The sequence below is a fragment of the Dromaius novaehollandiae genome, unplaced genomic scaffold (assembly GCF_036370855.1).
Source record: "Dromaius novaehollandiae isolate bDroNov1 unplaced genomic scaffold, bDroNov1.hap1 HAP1_SCAFFOLD_27, whole genome shotgun sequence".
Taxonomy (NCBI): domain Eukaryota; kingdom Metazoa; phylum Chordata; class Aves; order Casuariiformes; family Dromaiidae; genus Dromaius; species Dromaius novaehollandiae.
This window is the reverse complement of record NW_026991415.1, coordinates 7,286,560-7,309,989: the sequence shown is the minus strand read 5'-3', so window position 1 is coordinate 7,309,989 and position 23,430 is coordinate 7,286,560. Positions and strand designations below refer to the sequence as shown.

Genomic DNA, 23,430 nt, shown 5'->3' with positions numbered 1-23,430 from the left:
ACAAGACAACCCTGAGAAGCTCAGAAAGAATGTTTGAAGTAGGTAGATTTGGATAACTTCTATCTTAGATAGAATTTATTTAGCATGAGTAGCCGCACACTTGCTTAGCATAAGTAGCTAAATTTGCTGAAGCCTTAGGCCGTGCTCCTAGTTCATTAAGAAAAGGCCTCAGAGCTGGTGCAGGCTGGAGAGATAAGGGAGTTACAAGCAGTCTGCATTCCTGTGCCCCACTCTCCAGAAGGGAGGATGCCAAGGCTGAGAAATAAGGCCTGTTTGGACGCCAGGACCTTGGGAAGTAAAAAGCTTCCTCTCACTGTTAAAACAGTGATGATTAAGGGGTCTGGATTATGTCTTCTTCCTCAGGGCCTTGGAAGATAACACCTACTGACCCAGCTGGGGCAGTGTTAATTAATTGATCAGGACCTTGAGAAGTAGGGGTGGGACCCAGGGAAATGTGAAGAAATCATTAACCAATCAGTGTGAAAGAGGAAGGAAGTCACAAATATGGCAAGAAGAGGAAGGAAGTCACAAATATGGCAAATTTGATTGTATAAATGCTACCTGAAAAGTTAGGGGGGTGTGCTTGATTTGTGGGAGACCACCAAGCACCCAGGCTTGCGCAACTCTGAAATAAATAAATAAATGTCTCTCCTGAGTGTGTAATTATTGGCTCATTGCACACCGGGCAACGAATCCGCTTTTCGGACAACAGTTTTCTGGCGACTCTGGTGGGACCTCGCTGTAAAGCCTTGCCCGGATCGTCTTGCCAGTTCCGGCGGGGAGACACTGCTCATCGGACTCCAGCGCGCACCGACCGTTTTGTTCGGGGACTCCGTGAGCACCCTCCCTGGTCGGAACAGGTAAGCGACTCAAAGGTGCAACGCAGTAATTATTAAGAGACATTGCATAAAGGGTATGATACAAGGGTAATTGGTTGTGGTAACCAAAGGTAAGCTTTGTACACGTTTGGACAGTGACGACTGGAGTGTACGAAAGCGTAATTGGTAAGAACGTTCTTTTAAGGGTGGTAATATGGGAACAGGACAATCTGTGGGGGTATCCTCCTGTTCTCCTTTAGGATGCATCCTGAAACATTGGAGAAAGTTTGGTGGGAATCCTTTAACAAGGAGAAAATTAAAGGAATACTGTACTCAGTGGTGGCCAATGTATAAACTGGAGGATGAGGAAAAATGGCCAGAAATGGGAACGCTAAACTATAATACAATCTTGCAACTTATGTTGTTTTGCAGAAGACAGAACAAATGGGATGAGGTCCCATATGTAGATTTGTTCTTCTCTCTGAGAAATGATCATGAAACTAGAAAAAAATGTAAGCTGTTGATCTCTGATTCAAATGTGTTAATGATGATGGGAAACAAAGAGAAAATGTCTCGGTGTTGCTCTGCTTGTAGCATTGGGAAAAGATGTTTAAAAGCGGGTGATGAGGAAGAGGATGTACAATTATTGGTCTCTCCGGAAAGAGATCAAGATAGTGTTAATAGCAGAAATAAGGGAAGTGAGGCATGTAGCCCGATTGCAGGCAGAACTCGGGCCACTCGGGCTCAACAAAATCCCGTGATTCAGGCCCCGCTGCGTCAAGCAGTCGGACCAGACGGGATGCCTGTGTATGTGAAGGTCCCTTTTTCAACTACAGATTTAATGAATTGGAAGGAGTCTGCCGGGTCCTACCGAGAAAATCCAGAAAAAATGTATCAATCCTTTAAAATGATAATTGAAAATCATAATCCAGATTGGCAGGATTTACAGGTGCTTTTAAATACTTTGCTTTCACCTGAGGAGAAAAGAATGGTATTAGATAAAGCTCAAGAGGAAAATGAAAGGCAAAATGCCAGAGACGGACCAGACCGTTTTATGCCGACCCGGGAACCGGGTTGGGATCAAAACACAGGGGCAGGCAGGTTAATGACTAAACAGTACCAACAGTTAATACTATATGGGGTAAAGCATGGAGTGCCTAGGCCCAAAAATATTGCAAAACTATATCAAATCGCACAGGGTAAGACTGAGGATCCCTCTGCATTTTACGAGCAGTTATGTGAAACTGCCCGAAAATGGACAGACTTGGATCCCGAGGACGAAGCAAATAAAATAACTTTTACTACATTATTTGTAGGACAATCAGCACCAGATATAAGGAGAAAGCTTCAGAAAGTAGATGGTATGTCGGGGATGTCGATATCGCAATTAATAGAAATTGCAGATAAGGTGTACAATAATAGGGAAGAAGTGGAGAGAAAGGAAAAACAAAAGGAGAAACTGAAAGATAAGAGGCAAAATGCTGCAATCTTGGCAGCTGCATTTGCCCAAGCACAAACTCCCTCTCAGGGAGGGAGTTTTCCGAAAGGACAAGGACGTAGAAGAGGGTATAGAGTAAGAGGGAATTTGGGAGATGGAATTCCGCTAAGGAGAGATCAGTGTGCAATTTGCAGGGGGAAGGGGCACTGGAAAAATGAGTGCCCGAAGAGACAAACAGATCATTGGCAACCTGAGTCTGCATCTGTTCCAGAGGCAGATTTGCTCATGATTGGTACAGAGGATTCAGACTGATGGGGACCGGGGGTTGAGGAATTGGATTCCCCAGCCAAACCCCTGGTTTCAGTAAAGCTGGGGAACGAAACAGTTAAATTTTTAGTAGACACTGGAGCGGCATATTCAGTACTAAATAGCTGTAAGGGACCAATGAGTAAATTCTCTATGCCAGTAATTGGGGCCACGGGAAAGCGAGAGGTCAAACCTTTCTGTCAACCAATTAAATGTGAAATAGGAAATAAAGTGTTAACACATGAATTCTTATACATGCCAGAATGCCCATTACCCCTAATGGGGAGGGATTTACTGAATAAACTGGGGGCACAGATAACCTTTGATCAAAACAAAGTTAAGGTGCACATTCCACAAAGTAACGCCTGGAAGGCACAAGCATATATGTTGCAGAAAGCACTGGATTCCGAACAGGTGGAGGATGGACCAAGTGAAATTCCCTCTGAAGTAATGGACGCAGTAATCCCTTTTGTGTGGGCAACGGAGAAACCTGGAAGAGCCAGATGTGCAGAACCGGTAAAGGTGAAATTAAAACAAGGAGCTAAACCGGTAAGGTGAAAACAGTATCCCATGAAGTTAGAGGCCCGTGTTGGACTGGAGCCTATGATTAATAATTTCTTAAAGTATGGACTGCTGCGAGAATGTCAATCCGAGTACAATACTCCAATCCTGCCTGTAAAAAAAAAAAAAAAAAAAAAAAAAAAAAAAAAAAAAAAGAAAAAGAAAAACAACTACATGAGAGAGGGCACCAGGCTTTGGGAGTGCTTGTACAGACTTTAGGAAATTGGAAAAGACCTGTGGCTTATTTTTCAAGACAGCTGGATAAAGTGAGTGCAGGGTGGCCAGGATGCCTCAGAGCAGTTGCAGCTGCTGTGCTGTTAATACAAGAGGCACGAAAATTGACATTGGGACAAAAAGTGACTGTTTATGTGCCACATGCTGTTGCAGCAGTTTTAGAACAAAAAGGGCATCACTGGTTATCCCCAAGTAGGATGGTGCAGTACCAGGCAGTGATACTTGAGCAAGAAGATGTAACCATGAAGGTGTATAATACCCTTAATCTGGCATCTTTATTACCATTTCATGAAGGGGGAGGTTGGCTCATGACTGTCTGCAAACTATTGAGCGAGTATATTCCAGCCGTCCAGATTTGAGAGATGTTCCATTGCAGAATCCAGACTGCGAATTATTTACCAATGGGAGCAGATTTATAATAAAGGGAGAAAGAAGGGCTGGATACACTGTTGTCACTTTGGAAGGAGAAATCGAAGCAAGATCACTACCAGCAAATACATCAGCCCAGAAAGCAGAACTGATTGCTTTAGCCCGGGCTCTGGAATTATCAGAGGGAAAAAGGACTAATGTGTTTCAGAAGAAGCCCCCCCCAGGGGAAGTAAAAAGGGGCTTTATGCCCGGGGATTACTGGCAAATTGATTTTTCTGAATTACCAAAATGTAATGGATATAAATATTTGTTGGTAATTGTTGACACCTTTTCAGGATGGCCTGAAGCTTTCCCGTGCCGTACCAATAAGGCCAGGGAGGTAGTAAAAATGTTATTAAAAGAAATTATACCAAGATTTGGGGTACCAGAAGGGTTTTCTTCAGATAGAGGACCTCATTTTATAGCAGAAATAGTACAGCAAATCTCAAAAATACTACAAATTAAATGGGACTTACATACCCCCTGGAGGCCACAATCCAGTGGAAAAGTGGAAAGAATGAATCAAACAATTAAGAGACAGGTAGGAAAATTGTGTCAGGAGACTCAGATGAAATGGACTGATGTTTTACCTCTGGCATTATTAAGAATCAGAATAACCCCAAGGGTTAGGGAGAAAGTTAGTCCATTTGAGATTCTGTATGGTAAACCTTACACTGTAAATTTAACTGGAAATGAAATTCAAATGCACGTTAAGGGCGATCAAATTTTAAGTGATTATCTCTTGTCTATGGCAAAGGTTCTTACTTCTCTCCGTAGGTACATCCAGTTAAGGTCTCCTGTACTTTTAGATTCACCTGTACATTCATTCCAGCCAGGAGATCAAGTGTACCTTCGGACCTGGAAGGACGAGCCGTTGGTAGAAAAGTGGAGGGGACCGTATCTTGTACTGCTAACAACAAATACTGCTGTGAAACTGCAGGGAATTGATTCCTGGATCCACTACACCCGAGTGAAAGCAGTACCTCGAGAGACGTGGAAAGCTGAACAAGTTCAACCTTTAAAGTTAAAAATATATAAAGATATTTGAGTTGTATTGAAAGCGAATCGGTTTTAAATTTAGATTGTATTCAGGAAAGAATTGCTTTAATCTGTTTGTTAGGAATAGGGTTAATATTGTTGTTATGATATCTATGGTATCTGTGTAAAAATGATGTTCTCCCAAATAACCAGGAGAGAAATGTGGTGGTTAGTTCTTCTAAGTTACCTGAGCCAAACAATTAAAGGGAACCAGGAAGGATTTTGGAGCCATAATCTCCATTTGGAAGTAATTACGAAATCTATGAAGATAATTAACCAGAAGGATTGCTGGGTGTGTACCCACTTCCCTGAACATTCCAACAAGGGCTTCCCCCTAATTGGAGTGCCTCTTAATTTTTCCTTTATGGAATTTATGAAACAGATAAGAAATGATAGCAATCAAACGAAATATAATGAAACAACCGAACAGGAATGGGAAGTCCAGAGTGTGACAGGAGATTATTATCAATGTGTCCGAAGATGTAATAATAGTAATAGATGGTGGGAAAAAACTGTACCCTATGGAAAGCAACCGATCAACTGTACTGGAGCCATTAAGGTGGGAGGTTATAAAAATTGCTCTCATATACCTGAAATAGGTTATAAATGGCCAAGTAAGGAACTAAATGGGTGGCATGTTCCGAAAGGTAGTGGATGGTATTGGTTGTGTGGGAACAAGGCACGAAAAGTGCTACCTCCTAATTGGTCAGGGACGTGTACTTTAGGGGCAATAATCCCTAATGTTACTATAAGAAAAGAACTAAGTAATAAATATCAAAAATCCTGGCTAAGAACATTCATGAGGAGACAAAAGAGGGTCAATAATCCTTTAATAGATCGACCTACTAGGTTTCAGTCATTCGTAAGGTGGCTGTTCCCACAATTGGGAGTGAGTGAACTTGAAAAAGCAATAATAAATATTTCAGCAGTTATTGAAAAAATAGGGAATAAAACCTCTGATGCCATTGCAGCTTTACAAGAGGAGGTTTCAGAAATTGCTAAAATAAGTACCCAAAACCGAATGGCTCTAGATATGTTATTGGCATCTCAGGGAGGAGTATGTACAGTAATAAATACTAGTTGCTGTGTATATGTGGATCAAAGCGGGAGAATTTCTACCGATCTAAATGAAATCTGGAAGCAGACTGAAATCTTACATGAGGTTCAGAAAGATGATACTTCTTTCGGATTTGAAGAAATATGGAAATGGTTGACTTCCTGGTTCCCTGATGTGAGCTCATGGGTTAAAAAATGTTTAACAATTCTAGGATTGATGCTAGTAATTTTTGTATGCGTTTATGTAGTGATTCAATGTATTTCTAAGTGTTATATAAAACTAATATGGGAAAGATTTTAAAAGAGTGAGACTAATATGAAAATGATCATATAAGTCTCAAAGGGGGGAATTGTTACAAGACAACCCTGAGAAGCTCAGAAAGAATGTTTGAAGTAGGTAGATTTGGATAACTTCTATCTTAGATAGAATTTATTTAGCATGAGTAGCCGCACACTTGCTTAGCATAAGTAGCTAAATTTGCTGAAGCCTTAGGCCGTGCTCCTAGTTCATTAAGAAAAGGCCTCAGAGCTGGTGCAGGCTGGAGAGATAAGGGAGTTACAAGCAGTCTGCATTCCTGTGCCCCACTCTCCAGAAGGGAGGATGCCAAGGCTGAGAAATAAGGCCTGTTTGGACGCCAGGACCTTGGGAAGTAAAAAGCTTCCTCTCACTGTTAAAACAGTGATGATTAAGGGGTCTGGATTATGTCTTCTTCCTCAGGGCCTTGGAAGATAACACCTACTGACCCAGCTGGGGCAGTGTTAATTAATTGATCAGGACCTTGAGAAGCAGGGGTGGGACCCAGGGAAATGTGAAGAAATCATTAACCAATCAGTGTGAAAGAGGAAGGAAGTCACAAATATGGCAATAAGAGGAAGGAAGTCACAAATATGGCAAATTTGATTGTATAAATGCTACCTGAAAAGTTAGGGGGGTGTGCTTGATTTGTGGGAGACCACCAAGCACCCAGGCTTGCGCAACTCTGAAATAAATAAATAAATGTCTCTCCTGAGTGTGTAATTATTGGCTCATTGCACACCGGGCAACGAATCCGCTTTTCGGACAACAAGTTGACCGAGGGGAAATGGAAACCATGCCTGACCAATCTGATTGCCTCCTACCATCAGATGAATGGCTTTGTGCCCAAGGGGAAAGCAGAGGATTTTGTGAACCTTCACTTTATCAAGGCCTTTGATGCAGTCCCTCATAGTCTCCTCATAGCCAAATTGCTGAGATCTGCCCTGGATCAATGGACCATAGGGAAGGTGGAAGATTGGCTGGACCATCAGGCTGAAATGCTGTGCTCAGTGGTACAAGTTCCAAGTGGCAGCCGGTACTAGTGTTATTCCTCAATGATCAACATGTGGGACAGGACTGTTTAACACCTTTATTAAAGGCCTGGACCATGGGATGCAGCGCATTCTCAGCACCTTTGTGGAAAATCCATAACTGAGGGGAGCCCCTGCGCAAGCTCATCTTGTTCCCTCTACATTGACCGGGAGGATTGAGACTACATGGCATCCAGAGGTCTCGTCCACCCCAAGGGCTGTGATTCAGTGAACTGTTCTCTGTAAAGAGAGAAGAGGCAGAGGAAGAAGACAGGAGAGAGAAGCAGAAGAAGAGATCTGAAACGTTGATTTAAAGTAGTTCCTCAGAACAGGGTTTCTCCATTCAGAGTGTTGGCAGCAAATATATTTTGATGAAGAATGTGTACATATGTATGTACGGCTGCACAGACAGACTAATGACTGCAGTGCATGAATATGTTGCTGCTAATTAATAAGAAAGAAAAATATATATATGGAAATGGTAAAAATGTATGAAGTTTTTGAAAAGAGGATGTTTTGTCAATTATTACATTAAGTTATTTTTTGAGAAGATTTCAGCGTATGACTAGAATCTCCCTTTGGGGCTTGATTCATTTGCCCACATAGAGAGGCTGTTGCTGCCTGAGATGCCCTGGGATAGCTGTGTTCCCACAGGGTGCTGGAGATTTTGGAGGTGGCTCCTACAGTACCTTAACTTGCAATTAGGAAATGTGTCTCAAAACAACTCAATTGAGACAACCTATTTCCCTCCATAGACTGAAAGGGGAAGTCCGGACAACTAGACTAGACAGAGACGTCTGCACTGACGAGGTCTGGCATGGGGTGAGATCAGCCTCCTCCCTGTCGCCCCCTAAAATGAAGTCACACGTCACTGACCAAGCAGGGAAGGAAAAGGGAGTGTGGCGAGATGTTTTCAGGACTCCTCTAAAACACCACAGTAACACAGGTACGTTGGCCATCCAAACACAGAGCATTTCTTTGAAGCTGGTCCCCCTGCTTTCCTCCTCAGTTTGGAGAGCCCAACACCATAGACTGTGACTCGCTCTGTGCAAAGAGTGAGGGGTGGCACAGACAGCCATGGGCGGGGGGGGGGGGGGGGGCAGGGCCCTGTGAGAGACACAAAAATATCTGTTTTAATGGTGTAGGCCTGATTATAACAGAAGTGTACAGAAAATGACATTAAAAATGAAACAAGAAGGAAATGAAGAAAAAGATCTAAAAATTTTGTTATACTTTCCAGCTTTTAAATTATTTCTGTTCTTATTGTTATTCTTGCTTTGCTTTGTTTTAGTGCACTAGTCTTTTGGAATGATTATGCATTATCTTTTTGTGTGAAAGGAAAAAGATTTTCAGAACTGGGGTAGGATTCAGTCAAAGGGTCATGGACATGTGGTGCCATTGCAGATGCCCTGGTCCCCTCTGCCCAGCCTCCCTCTGCAGCTCCCAGGGGCTCTGGTCTCCCACAGGTCCCCTGCAAGAGCTGCCAGGCCCAGGCAGGTCCTTCAGATGCACCAGGGCCTCCCCAGGTGCCACTGGCTGCTTGTGGTTGGACAGCTGAGTTCAGCCAGAAAAAGGTGAAGAACTGTTCTCAACATTTCAAAAATATGAACACACTTTCATCAGCTCAAATGATTGGCTAATTTTAATGTCAGTGTTTTGCTATGATGAAAGAGTGGAAATCTTCAGGAAGAGTATTAATCTCAGGAGAAGAAATATTGTTCTGCCCCTTAACTTGCATTACCACTGCTCTGTCTGTTATGCTGTGCGTTTAATCTCACTAACCTTTCACATATTTCCACATCCTGATTAATTTGATCATTTCTAAAGGCATCTTTGCACCAGATCATCTGGGCATATGCACTTTCCATAGTTTCACAGTTTTCCTCCTCTCCTTGCTCTTTATCATTCAGATACCTCTCAACTCTCCAGTTGCTGCTCTGAGCTTCTGGGAGTCTGAAGCTTGCCTCATCCTTCAGCAGTTTCATTGTCTCTTTAGCCAGCTTCTTTGTTCACTTCTTGTCTATCCCTTCTAAACTATCTGTTGAAAACATTTCAAGGAAGTTTATGTCTTGTGGGCAGTGGAGCTCACTGGAGGCAGCTTGGACTTAACATACAGTTGAGGAGTGTCTTTTATCTTTCATGAAACAGTTTCAGATTTTATTTTTGTTTCATCACAATTAAGACAAATCCTTCTGTGTCTCTTTGCAGCTAGTTCTCTAAGGAAAGCAGGTGGGAATTGGTGCACATGAGCTTTATTAACCTTCAGCTACAGACTTGAGAGGAAAAACCTTAGATTTTAACCAGAGTGCTCTAAGTCCCCAGTGGCTGATGAGGGAACTGGCAGGTCTGGGGAGCTGGGGAGGAAGGTTGTCCATACATGTCTCCTATCAAAAATACTGCTTGTCCTACCTGCCCAGACTTGATTAGGAGACCCAGTGGGGGTCAGTCTCAATTGGAGAATGTGGGTATCGCTTATTCTGAGAACTGAAGAATAAAGAAAGCTTCAGAAGCAGACATTTTTTCCTGTTCAGGTGCTCATTGAAATCTGCCTAATTTCAATACACAGCTGAAAACTTTCTAATTAGCCACACAAGACTTGAAGAACTGAAGAAAATTATGGAAAAACGCATGGCTCCTTAGAGGGTTTTTAATGACCCCTCGAGTGTATCTGGTGCTGCGCCCCTGAACCACAGATGCTGAGAAAAGAGTGAAAAAACCTCTCCAGATGTTAAAGTCAGAAGCAAATCCCAAGTTTCTTGGAGCGTTAACAGGTCCCACTGAGGGCCATTACCAACAAAGCCTCCCCAGGGGCTGATTAGAGCAGAAAGTTAGAGGCCCTGATTGCAGGTAGGCAAAGGCAATGTGCAGGTGGCTGTGATGCCAAGTCAACCTGGATGTGTGTTGTCAAGCAGAGCAGTCAGGCACTGACAGCCAGCCCCTGGTTAGGGTGATCCTTTCCATCCTGCATTGCTCAGGGCTCTTCCTGGGGGCAGTGTGTGGGTGGGGGTGCACAATGACAAGCAAAGGACCATGATACGGCACCTGCTGGGCTCCCAAGGGACAAGGAGGCAGCAAGGCCACAGTGTTTTAAGGAATGGTGTCTTCTTGTGGGCCTCGGTGGCAGAGACACCAGCCATAGCCAAGAGGACAAAGACCTCACTGTGTTGGGAGCTTTCAACCCTGGCAGTGCCCTCAGCCATCTTAATCTCAGGCTGTCCTATGCTTTCCCACGCCTGTGCATGTTTCCTTGCAGACAGTAGACAACCAACCTGCTTCCTAAGCTTGAACTCACCCTGGGATCTCCTGACCTCTCCTGATGTCTTCCTGTCCTCACTTTTCCTTGAAACACAGAGCCAGGGGCTGAACACAGACTCCCTCTGCGTATCCTATAGCACCACAGCACTACCCTACAAGTGATATTTTCTTTTCCTAATATCACATCTAAGCCCCACAAGCTGCTGTTTGTGGCTTATTCTCCTTCTCATGCTGTTTCCCACTACCAAGAAAAGCTCCATCATCTCTGATACCACCCTTGAAGCAGTCACAGGCTCCTGCTCTACTACCTCCACTTCAGCAGGATAAAGAAGCTGAGGTCCCTCAACCCCTCCTCATGCACAACTTTATTTCCACCTAGGCACAGGACTTGACACTTTTCTTGCAAGTATCCATAAGGTATCTGTTGTCCGAATCACCGAAGTTCCTCAAGATCCTTCTGGACTGTAGCTCCTCCTGTGTCAAAACAAAAACAGAACAAAAAAAAAAAACCCAAAACAAAACAAAAGAAGAAGCCAAAGCAGCACCAAAGAGTTAAGGGGAAGCAGGAGTGGGCTGATTGTAGGGGAAGGGACCAGGATGGTAATAGAGACAAGATTAAAAGGGGAAGAAAGAAAAAAAAGCAAGGAAATTAAAAGCAAAGTAAAGGATTGATCAGGGCTGTCTTGGGGATTCCTGCCAAGAAGCCCTGCAGCTGAATAATTCTGCCTGGAGGAGGACAACAAAGCTGGCCTACTTCCACTGTCACAGGGAACCTGCATCCTTTCCCAGGCACCAACAAGAGAATATTGAGAGTGGGAAGAATCATGGACTCCTTCAGGGTGGAAGGGACCTCAGGAGGTCTCTAGCCCAATCTTCCTGCCTCTTCCTCCTGATTAGATGTCATTTACAAACGTGATGAGAGTTGCATGCTGCAGGTCACTGATGAACCTGTCAGAATAGACAGGTCCAGTGTAGACCCTGAATACTCCACCTTTACCTGGCTTCCTGGTAAAGAATGACCCATTCAAAAAAAACCCTCTGAGCTCGATCATCCAACCAGCTTTTTACCCACCTAGTTCTCTACTCATCGTAAAGCCTGACTTGTATTCAAGAATATTCATGCAGACAGTGTCCAACACCTTGCTAAAATCATGGTAAATGATCATCCAGTACTTTCTGCTCCTGCACAGTCATAGGTCTTTGATCACAGAAGGCAATTAGGTGGGTCAGGAATGATTTACCTTCAGTAAATCCATGCTGGCTGCTCCCAGGCACATTCTTCACGTGCCCAGAAATGTGATCTGAGAGGACTGGCTGCATGACACACTCCACACCAAAGTGAGGCTGAAGGGCCTGCAGCTCCCTGGGTGGTCCTTGTGGCCATTTTTGAAGATGGGACAACATATTCCTTTTTCTGGTCATTGGGACCTCCCCTGATCTCCACAGCCTTTCAAAGTGATAAGCAGTGGCCTTGTAAAGACAGCAGACAGCTCTCTCAAAGTCCTTAGATGCAAGGCATCTAAATCCAGAGACTTCTATTGATTTAGCTCTTGCAAGCAATCCCTCACTCAATGCTCATCCACTGCTGGCTGTTTTTCTTCTCTGGAGCCCTGACTCGAGGCACAGCAGCCCAGGAGACCTTGTGGGTGCAGACTGAAGCCAAGAAGGCACTGAGCTCCTCAGACCTATCTGAATCTGCTATTATTAGAGCCCCTGCACCATGCAGCAGTGAGCCCAGGTGTCTTTCTCCATTAGTGGAGTAGTAGCAGCTCTTCTTCATGCCCTTGACATCCCCTGCAAGTGTCTATCCTCTGGGAGCTCTGATTTCCCTAACATCATCCCTACTTTGGTGGACAATAGTATCCTGTTTAGCCAAGCTGATCTCCCAAGATGTCTACTAGTTTTACTGAGTATCGGTAGGGACCATCGTTGTGCTTGGTGGCTGCTGCCCTAAAGGACCTGCTGGCTTTCCTGAGTTCCATTGCCCTTCATGGCTGCCTCCAATGGGATTCCCTGGAGAGACCGAAAACTGCTCCTCTGAAGGCCAGAGCCTGTACACTGCTCTTGTCCTTCCTCACTGCCCTCATGATCTGGGACTCCACTATTCCACAGTCACTGCAGCCGAGGATTCCACAGATTATCACAGGCCTGATGAGTGCTTCCCTGTGTGTGTGAACCAGGTCCAGGTGAGCATCACCCTTCTTGGCCCATCAGGGAGCTGTGCTTAGAAGATGTCCCTGACACCCTCCAGAAATCCCCTGGACTGCTTGCACCCTGCTGTTTGCCCTTCCAATGAATGTCAGGGAGATTAAAGTCCCCCCTGTAAGAACCAGGCCTTGTGACCTCCTGACTTCCTCAGGTTGCTTAAGGGAGACTGTATCCAACTCCTCCACCTCCTCACCCTCGTTGGGTGGTCTGTAACTCTCATCACAACGTCACCTCTACTCTGATGCTCACGCACAAGCTCTCACCCAAACCCTTGTCCATCCCATGCAAGAGGTCCATACATCTGAGCTGTCCCTTCACACCAAGGGCATCCCCCCTGCTCATCTTCCCTAACCGTCTTGCCTGCAGAGCTTGTACCCTGCCATCACAGCCCTCCAGTCATGCCAGCTGTCCCACTGCATCTCAGTTATTCCAACCTTGTTTCAGGCCTGTGACAGCTTGTGCATCTCCATCTGCTCCACTCTGTGCCCCAGCCTGCATGCACTTGTGTATATTTGGGTTGCAGAGCCTCAGCTGTGGCACAGGGAACAGATTTGTACTAGGGAAACCTGTTACCAAGAGCCAAGGACACCGTGTGTGCAATGGCCCCACTTCAGAGCACAGACATGCTGGCATAGATAGCAGGTGGCAATGTAATGGTGAAAGGAGGTTCCCACTAAGAGGGCAAACCCTGCAGTGCCCAAGGCCAGGGAGAAACAGAGCTGGGCTGTGCAGGAATGGCAGGAGAGGGGTTTGCTGCCTGAGCTGATTTGTAGCACCCTGGGTCCTGTGGCAGAGGTGAACTGATCTGCAGGAAGGAAAAGGAGCCACTGAAGAAGTCTCTGGCCCTGGGCAGCCTGTGATTTGGCCACTCTGAGGTCATCATTAGCCCAGTTTCTGGTCATATCATCTGGGGGTGAGAAGAGGTTCAGGAGGAGGAAAGCTAGAAGGTTTGAAGGGTTCAGAGACCAGAGCGGAGACCTTGGTGTGACGTGTCTCTCCCATTTATGAAGCACGCCTGGCTGTAGATGGGATGGACTTGGCCTAAAGGCAGTGGTGGGATCCAATTGTTTGAGCACTGGTAGGAAATCTGAGATGCCCTGGGGCACTTGCCCAGCAAGCACTCCAAAGGTCATGGTTTTCCTGTAGCTCCCATGGTGTATCCGCTAGAGACACGTGGTTGTGCTGGACATCCCAGGCACCCGACATGGCCCTGCAGGCCTATTGCTGTGTCACTGAAACAAGTGCCTGCACTGGATGGCATCAACTGTTTGCAATGTTGGGATCTGCATGTGTCTCAGCTTCTTAGTGAGTGGAGCTCTGGTAGCAGAGGACATCTATTACCATTTCAGTGGCCAAGGCAATTCCCTACTTAGCCCCCAACTCATGCTCTAGAAGGATGTAGGTCTCACACTTGCTCCATCAGAGCAAGCAGACACTGGCACATGCCTTGGACCACCTCTGTCTCTTCCAATGTCACCAGGTGTTTGTGTGTGAGCAGCTGACTCCCACCCTCCATCTCCAGGGATTATAATGGGAGCTTAGACCAAGATATTGCATGCAGACATCCATGCTATGCTCACTTCTGCCTGGGCAAGGGGAATCCCACCTTCTGTGTGTTTTTTGTGGAGCTCACGGGAAGGATTTGAATCCTATGCCAGCCCAGGGCCTTCTAACGCATCCTGAGAAGCCCAAACTGACTCATCGGAAACAATATCTGAACAATGGGAAAACAAACTCTATCCTTGTCCCCATTTAGGTGTACTAAATGGGAATAGGGGCTACCAGAATGAGACGTTTCCATCTTTCATAGGTAACCATCCTCTGATGAGACAAATTGCAATGCTGCAATCAGTCTTCCTTCAGTGTTTAGAGAGGGACCATCAGTGATTATTTTAGTATATGTCAGTGAACATTTCCCAGAAGGAAGGAGCACAGGGGACAGAGAAAGTCATGCCACCAGCTGGGCCTCTGCTCCTGAGTGGGGCCAGGCTCCTGGGATGGAGGGAGCTCATGGCAACCTGGCAGCACTGCCCAGACACAGCTGTGTGCAGGAGCAGCTCCTCTGCCAAAAGCAGCAGGGCTGCGGGCACTGCCTGCTGCTGCTGACATGAGCTGAGAGAAGGCAGAGAGAAGTGGAAGGCAGTGTGGAGTGGGAGGACAGAGGAGAGCTGCTTGTGGGAGGAATCTTCACAGCCATTGACACGGTAAGTCTCTGGCTGCAGGGCAATGCTACTGAGGTTCCTGGAAAGGTCTTGAAACCTGTCCAGTCACACAACTGGATTTTTAAGGATCACTCTCCCAGTTTCTCCATTGCAGGGGAGGGGGACATCCTTTAGAGCAGGGATTCCCAGCCACACCATCACAGGGACAGGGCATCCTGCCACCTTCTCCCAGGGATGCTGCAGGGTTGTGAAGCTGGGGTGTGCACACAGGTCTGCATGGGCTGTAACTCACAGCTGTGTCCCTGCACCCCAGGGTGCTGTGTGCCTGGAGCAGTGACTCTGCTGCCTGCAAGGGCCAGCCCTCAGCCTGCCCAGGGAGCTCCCCACAGCACTGGGGGAGAAGCTGTGGGTGGGAGGAGAGACCCCCAGCAGGGCAGGTCCTGTCAAGAGGGAGCTGTGTGGGTCAGGACTGCTCCAAGCTCCGGCTCACTCCCAGGACATTTCTGGAGGGGCCTTTCCAAAAGGAAGGTCAAGGCAGGGGATACATGAAAGGGAAGGAGCTGTCATGAGTCTGTGCTTTCAGTTTTATTCTCTTTGGGTGGGGTGAAATTGGATTGGACCTGTCAGGTTTAGACAGCGGTGTGGGAGGCACTCAGCAAATGCCTCCATCCACCCTGAAGCCTACAGACAGAGCCAGCAGCACCTTTCCAGCCTCACCAAGGTTTGTCTCCCCTGCTCCGGAGCACCTGCAACCATGGAGGTGCCCTGGGCAGTGTCCTGTCCCCGGGAGGTTTCTGCAGGGCAGAGCTGAGCACCCAGCGGGTGGGATGGGGTCTGTGAGCACTGGACAGGGGAGAGACGTGGGGACAGAGAAACAGCTGCCCGCAGGGACGGCTCCAGGCAGCAGAGTCATGCTCAGAGTGTGAGAGGAAACCCTCAGCTCCAGCACCTCCTCTCCTCTGCCAGCCAGCACAGCCCTCTGCTCTCAAGGCTGTGGGGTCCAAGGCAGGAGTCGTTTCCTCGGCAGCTGGACATGCAGGAGAGGAGACACTGCTGAGTGCCCCTCTGTGCCTGCCTGTCCCTGCCTCCCTGGGCACAAATGTCATGGTATTGCTCCATGTTTCCCACCTGCCCATGCTGCCCTTGTCCTTCCCCTTGGACTCTCTGGGCAGGGGGGTTTCTGATGCAGTTCAGACAACACTGACCCTGCAGGTCCTGCCATGCAGACGTGTCCTTGACAGTGAGGTGCCCAAGTGCCCCTCTAGCCTGTGGGGCTCTGGGCAGTGCAGTGTGGGGAGCTGGGAATGAGCCAACTCTCTTGTCAGGACACCCCATCCTTAGGACATTCTGCCGTTTGCCTGGGGTGTCTGGCTGGGCTGCAGCTGCCCTCCAGAAGGGCCCAGATCTCCCACTGCAGCTGCATGTTATCTGGGTGCCCCAGGGAGAAGCCACCTAGATACTGAGGCCATGGACATGCTGCTGGGAGGCTGGATGTGGGCAGCTGGAAGGAGCCCAAGGTGTTGCTGGCTAGAAGGGGAGGGCTGAGACCTGCCTCACACACCCTCAGAAAGAGTGCTGATGGGCACTTTGGAAGTGGATTCCTCTGCTCTCCACAGTATCATTTCTTTTTTGGGTAATACGAGTGCAACTGTCCTCCACCTCCGAGGTGGGAGCACAGGGCAGCTGGGAACACGGCAGATGGCCAGGCCAGCTCTCCTGCCTCTGCACTAAAGCTGGAGTGAATGCTTTTCGCTCTCTGGAATCACAGCTGGTCCCTTTGAGTTCAGCAGCAATGCTGAGGATTTCTACCTCTAAGAATTCTCTTCTGGTACAACAGGGTCAGCTAAAGAAAACACAATAAGCCTTAAAACTATTCATGAACCGACATTATTTGGAACTGGGAGTGAAGATACTGACATCCCTTTAACATTACGAGTGTATGAAATCTGACTGGAACTGGGAATATAAATCTTAGTCCCCCCTGTTCCCATGTAGACACTCCTGTCGGTCAGGGCTGACTCCTCTGGAGCCCATTGGCCCCCTGCTCCTCACAGCAAACTCAGCCAGCATAAAGCAGAGCTCAAGCCATGGAGCTCAAGGACGGTGTTGCTGAGATGGGGAGAGGTAATGTGTGTGTGTTTGGGAGGGATTTAGGACAAAACTTTTCTCAGACAAGTCTGTCCTAACTTGTCAATGTCCCTTCTTTCTTGGAAAATCCTCCTGTGCCCTGAAGGAGCCTATGTCCAACAGCAGCTCCTTCAACGAGTTCCTCCTCTGGGCATTTGCGAACACACAAGAGCTGCAGCCCTTGCACTTCTCGCTCTTCCTGGGCATCTACCTGGCTGCCCTCCTGGGCAACGGCCTCATCATCACAGCTGTAGCCTGCGAGCACCGCCTCCACACCCCCATGTACTTCTTCCTCCTCAACCTCTCCCTCCTTGACCTTGGCTCCATCTCCATCACTGTCCCAAAATCCATGGCCAATTCCCTGAGGGACACCAGGGCCATTTCCTACTCAGGATGTGCTGCCCAGGTCTTTTTCTTTGTCTTTTTCATATTGGCAGAGTATTCTCTCCTCACTGTCATGGCCTATGACGGCTTTGTGGCCATCTGCAGACCCCTGCACTACGGGACCCTCATGGGCAGCAGAGCTTGTGTCAAAATGGCAGCAGCTGCCTGGGCCAGTGGTTTTCTCTGTGCTCTTCTGCACACTGGGAACACATTTTCAATACCACTCTGCCAAGGCAACACCATGCAGCAGTTCTTCTGTGAAATCCCCCAGATCCTCAAGCTCTCCTGCTCAGACTCCTACCTCAGGGAATTGGGGCTTCTTGTGGTTACTGCCTGTTTAATGTTTGGGTGTTTCATTTTCATTGTGCTGTCCTACGTGCAGATCTTCACTGCTGTGCTGAGGATCCCCTCTGAGCAGGGCCGGCACAAAGCCTTTTCCATGTGCCTCCCGCACCTGGCCGTGGTCTCCCTGTTTCTCAGCACTGCAATGTTTGCCTACCTGAAGCCCCCCTCCCTCTCCTCCCCAGCTCTGGATCTGGTGGTGGCTGTTCTGTACTCGGTGGTGCCTCCAGCAGTGAACCCCCTCATCTACAGCATGAGGAACAAGGAGCTCAAGGATGCCCTAAGGAAACTTGTTCAATGAGTCCAGTGTCAGCATCAATAACCATCCCATGTGCATATGCTCCTTGTTTCCACGTGATTTAGCATCATTGCTATGTGTTGTTCATGTCTTTCTTGCTTGCTTGTTTTTTCTTGGTTACATTTTTGTAAAAAAAAAACCTTTGCTTTGTGCCACTTGTCCTCAGGAATCTCTCATTGGTATCTGACCCAGGGACAGTGTTGAGGCAGGAAGCCAGGCTTCCCCCTTCACCAGCAGAGGTGGGGGAACCTCAGAGCCTGCTAGTCTGAGCTCCCCCAGATGCCCTGAGGGCAACGAGGAGAGTTTCCCTTTGCAGTGTCTCTTTTGGCACTGACACTAAGGGAGCTCAGGGGCACAGAGTCAGGCTCAGATGAGAGCAGGTGGGGTGAGACCATGGGTCCCGTGTCCATTAGGAGAGCTCAGCTCCCCTGGCCACAGTCAGGGTGTGATCTCACACCCCTCTCCTGTGAGGGTGGCAGCCGGCTGTCACTGCAGGCTGGTCCCTTCCCTCTACAGAGCTCCAACACTCAAAGCGGAGGGGGAGGGGAGAGGAGCAGAATTGACACAGCCTGTGGGAAAAGACTCTCCGCTCCTCAGGACCATCCACACACTGCCACAACAGGGATTTCCTTGCTTCAGCCTTTGCGTGGGGGCTGCAGCTTTCTTGGAGACACACCCAGCAAGAGCAGCAGGACTTTCTCTTTTCAGGGCCTTTCCAAGTCTGACCTTTCTTCCAAAGGTGGAGTCAAAAATACACCCAAAGAAATTGCACCACAAAAGCGCCTGCTGCTCTGCTTGTGAACTCCATGGGATCTGGGGGACGAGCTCAGAGTTCTTGGCTTATCTGTTAGGGACTGAGGGCTGGATCCAGGTTTCATCTGTCGATGACCAGCGCCAGTGGAGCTAGTGAATGGTCTCTGAATTGCCTGCCCGGGGCTGTCCCACAGGTGACAGTGCTGATGAGAGATGCCCATCCTTCTGGAGGGGAATCTGAGCCCCCAGGAGAGCCCAGGGGATCTCCAGGGATAGCATGTGCCTGGGGTGGGCAGTGAGTGGAGCCTCACAAAGTGAGGAATGATCCACAGTGGAGTAACGAGAAGGTAAAGCACTAAATCCAGGTATACATGGGGAAACGAGGGCTCTGCAATTGCAGGAGAGGCAGTGGGGACGCAGGAGTCCCAGGGAAGGGGCACTGGAGAGTGATTCCTGCACCCTGAGTGAAACACCACAGGCTGGAGCTAGTGCCCACCCAAACACATCTGCCATTGCAACGCCCTGCGGTCACTCTGAGCACAGTCCATGAGCACAGACACGCATCAGCAGTATCAGCGGTGGCGATCCCTGTCCCACTGGGTCTGATGCCCGCCCTGACCAGCATTGCCTGAGCTGAGTCAGGAGTCACCCCATGGCCCCACAGCCGCTTGCTCTGCAGAGCAGCACAACCAGCCAGGGGCCTGTGGGGAGCACAGGGCAGGGGTGCAGGAATGGCCAGGCCAGCACAGACACACTGACGTGGGGAAAGGCTCTCTGGGGAGCAGGGATGTCCCAGCAGAAAAGCAGGGCAGCATTCATGGCCAGGAAATGAAGAGAAACAGGGCAGACTGCTCTGTCCCCAGGGCAGCAGGAGCTGCCGGAGGGTCTGCAGGGCCAGGGCTCTTGCTGTGCTGGGTAGCGGGGTGGGCATGGAGGGGCTGCAGGCAGAGAGGGAGGGGGATCTGCTGGGCACAAGAGCAGGGGAGACAGAGAGTGACCAACTTCATTGCGGGGCCTCCTCCCCCATGCCAGGGAGCTGCTGCCCTTGTCCTTGGGCTATGCCTGAGTTACGCTGTGGACATGCCTGTGCCTGTCCCTGCACCTCTCGGGTCCTGACCAGACCCTGTCCCCATCCTGCTGACCCAGCTCCCCATCTCTGCCTCGGGCCTGTGTCTGACTACGGTCAGGAAAGCCTTGGCAAGGGAAGCTGGGACCCAAGCAGATCCCAGGGAAGGTTGTAAGTAAAAACGTCAGCCATGTAGGCACAGCAGCAACTCTTGCCTGACAGCCCATTTAAAGGAGCAACGAGTGCTCTGGATTTGGACCCCCCCCCCCTACCCGGGTGACGCTGCACATGGAGTCTTAACTAGATGAAAAAGTGAGAGCAGCCACTTGGGGTGTGCTTTTTAATGTGTAGTTATGAAAGCAGGTGTTTCTGTACCACAGCTTGAGTGTTTAAGCACCACTTGTGAATGGGTTCCTGCTACAGAGCACTGGAGTGCTGGGAGCAGCAAGAGCTGGGCTGCTGCGTGTGGGAAGGGGAGCTGGGAGCCGAGGGTGCCGGCAAGGCAGGCAGGGCAGTGACCCACCAACGAGAGGTGCCGTCCCGCTGTGACTGGACAAGAGGAGCAGAGCAGGTTTGGGGATGGTAACCGGGGTCAGGTGCAGTTCAGAGATCACAGACAAGAGCGTAGGGCTCTAAGCAGCCCTGCTGTGCGTAGGAGGTTGGACTGGAGACCTCCAGGGGTCTGATCCCACCAAAAGTCCTCTGCAACTCCATGAATGGAAAGACCCCGGGCACAGAGACAGGCTCTGCCTTTCCCACAGGCTGCACTGCCAGCAGGTGAGGGGCAGTGTTAAAGATGGCCTCTGACCCTAGGTTTCCCAAAGCAGAGTCTCAGACGCGGAGTATCACAAACTCATTTACTCTAAGTGGTACAGCAGCAAATGACAGCTGGAGCTGGGTGCCTTTGGAGAGGGACCCAAACAGAGAAACTCCTGGGCAATCATAACTTTCCAATCTAAGTTCTCCACTCCTTACACAGTAGTTCAGACTAGTAGTAATAGTCAGGTCTGGGGTCTGCCCATTCCTTATTGTGTCCTATCATTGTCTCTCCAGGTCCAGAGGAGATAGTTCCAGAACATAACAACTAACACTGCCCCAGCAGTGAGAGCAGGCTTTTTTTCTCAAGGTCCTGAAGCCCTGCACTGCTCTTATTTCAAGGCCTTGACAGCCTCCCTTTCGGAGTGTGAGACACAGGAATGCAGACTGCTTGTAACTCCCTTATCTTTCCAGCTTGAACCAGCCCTGAGGCCTCTTTTACTGAACGAGGTGAAAGTTCCTCATGTTCTCCGAGTGCAGCCTAAGGCTGCAGCAAATTCAGCTCCTCATGCTAAATAAGCTTTATAGAAGTTGTGCTAAGCGGCTACCTCTAGACAGCCCCAGTCCAATATTCTTTAACAGTCTCATAGTCGCTCCACCAGAGCAAGCAGACAGTGGCACATGCCTGGACCACCTCTGTCTCTTCAACTGTCACCAGATGCTTGTGTGAGAGCAACTGACTCCCACCCTCCATCTCCAGTGATTACAATGGGAGCTTAGACAAGGCACTCCCAGGCAGACAACTCTGTTGTGCTCACTTCAGTTTTGGCAAGGGGAATCCCACCTCCTGTGTGTTTGTGGAGTTCATGGGAGTTAGCTGAATTGCACTGCATCCCAGGGGCTTCTAAATGGGCATGAGATGCCCAGACTGACTCATCTGAATCATCACCTGAACCATGGGAAAATGAGCTTCCTTCTTGTCCCTGTCTAGGTGTCCTGCCTAGTTAAGAGACGGAAATACAGATTTCCAGGGTGGGAACTTTCCATCTCTCATAGACAGTCATCCTCTGATGAAATAAGTGGCAATGCTGTAGCTGGTCTCTCTGTATTGTTTAGGGAGGGACCAAAATCGAATATTTTGCTTTACATCAGGGAACATTTCCGAGGAGGAGGGAACACAAGGAACAGAGAAATTCAGGCCTTCAGCTGGGCCTCTGCTCCTGAGTGGGGCCAGGCTCCTGGGATGGAGGGAGCCCATGGCAACCTGCCAGCACTGCCCAGACACAGCTGTGTGCAGGAGCAGCTCCTCTGCAAAGAGCCACGGGGCTGCGGGCACTGCCGGCTGCTGCTGACATGAGCTGAGAGAAGGCAGAGAGAAGTGGAAGACTGTGGAGTGGGAGGACAGAGGAGAGCTGCTTGTGGGAAAACTCTTCACAGCCCTTGACATGGTAAGTCTCTGGCTGCAGGGTGATACTACTGAGGTTCCTGGAGGGATCTTCTGAACCCAGCCCATCCTCTGAATGGCTCTCCCGGTTCCTCCAGTGCAAAGGAGGAGGGGGAGATGCTTCAGAGCAGGGATTCCCTGACACACCATCACAGGACAAGGCATCCTGCTATCTTCTTCCAGGGACACTGCAGGGCTGTGAAGCTGGGATGTGCACCCAGTCTGAGCAGGGCTGTGACTCACAGCAGTGTCCCTGCACCCCAGGGTGCTGCATGCCCAGGGCAGTGACTCTGCCACCTGCAAGGATCAGCACTCAGCCTGCCCAGGCAGCCCACCATGGCACTGCGGGGAGAAGCACTGGGTAGGAGGAGAGATCCCCACAGGGCAGGTCCTGTCAAGAGGGAGCTGCATGGGTCAGGACTGCTCTCAGCTCCGGCTCACTGCCAGGACATTTCTGGAGGGGACTTTTCAAAAGGAAGGTCAAAGCAGTGGATACATGAAAGGGAAGGAGCTGTCATGAGCCTCTGCTTTCAGTTATTTTCTGTTTGGGTGGGGTGAAATGGGATTGAATCTGTCAGGTTTAGACAGGGGACCGATACTCCAAAACAGTGACATTGAGAGGAGCAGCTCTGGGAGGCACTCAGCAAATGCCTCCATCCACCCCTCAGCCTACAGACAGAGCCAGCAGCACCTTTCCAGCCTCAGCAAGGTTTGTCTCCCCTGCTCCAGAGCACCTGCAACCACGGAGGTGCCCTGGGCAGTGTCCTGCCCCCGGGAGGTTTCTGCAGGGCAGAGCTGAGCACCCAGCGGGTGGGATGGGGTCTGTGAGCACTGAGAGGGGAGAGACGTGGGGACAGAGAAACAGCTGCCCGCAGGGACGGCTCCAGGCAGCAGAGTCATGCTCAGAGTGTGAGAGGAAACCCTCAGCTCCAGCACCTCCTCTCCTCTGCCAGCCAGCACAGCCCTCTGCTCTCAAGGCTGTGGGGTCCAGGGCAGGAGTCGTTTCCTCGGCAGCTGGACATCCTGGAGAGGAGACACTGCTGAGTGCCCCTCTGTGCCTGCCTGTCCCTGCCTCCCTGGGCACAAATGTCATGGTATTGCTCCATGTTTCCCACATGCCCATGCTGCCCTTGTCCTTCCCCTTGGACTCTCTGGGCAGGGGGGTTTCTCATGCAGTTCAGACAACACTGACCCTGCAGGTCCTGCCATGCAGACGTGTCCTTGACAGTGAGGTGCCCAAGTGCCCCTCTAGCCTGTGGGGCTCTGGGCAATGCAGTGTGGGGTGCTGGGAATGAGCCAACTCTCTTGTCAGGACACCCCATCCTTAGGACATTCAACCATTTCCCTGGGGTGTCTGGCTGGGCTGCAAGCTGCCCTCCAGAAGGCCACAGCTCTCCCACTGCAGCTGCATGTTATCTGGGTGCCCCAGGGTGAAGCCACCTAGATACTG

At 49.3% G+C, this 23,430-nt stretch overlaps 1 protein-coding gene and 1 long non-coding RNA gene across 2 annotated transcripts; both read left to right on the top strand.

The window, feature by feature from the left end:
• The first annotated feature begins 518 nt into the window (after positions 1-518).
• Positions 519-6,861, top strand: LOC135326417 (uncharacterized). Its single transcript, XR_010386823.1, has 2 exons — positions 519-860; positions 4,598-6,861. It is a non-coding gene; the product is annotated as an uncharacterized LOC135326417 (long non-coding RNA).
• Positions 6,862-17,394: 10,533 nt separating this feature from the next.
• On the top strand, positions 17,395-17,964 carry LOC135326392 (olfactory receptor 14J1-like). Its single transcript, XM_064504275.1, has one exon. The coding sequence runs from the start codon at positions 17,395-17,397 to the stop codon at positions 17,962-17,964; it is 570 nt and encodes a 189-aa protein (XP_064360345.1).
• Positions 17,965-23,430: the final 5,466 nt, after the last annotated feature.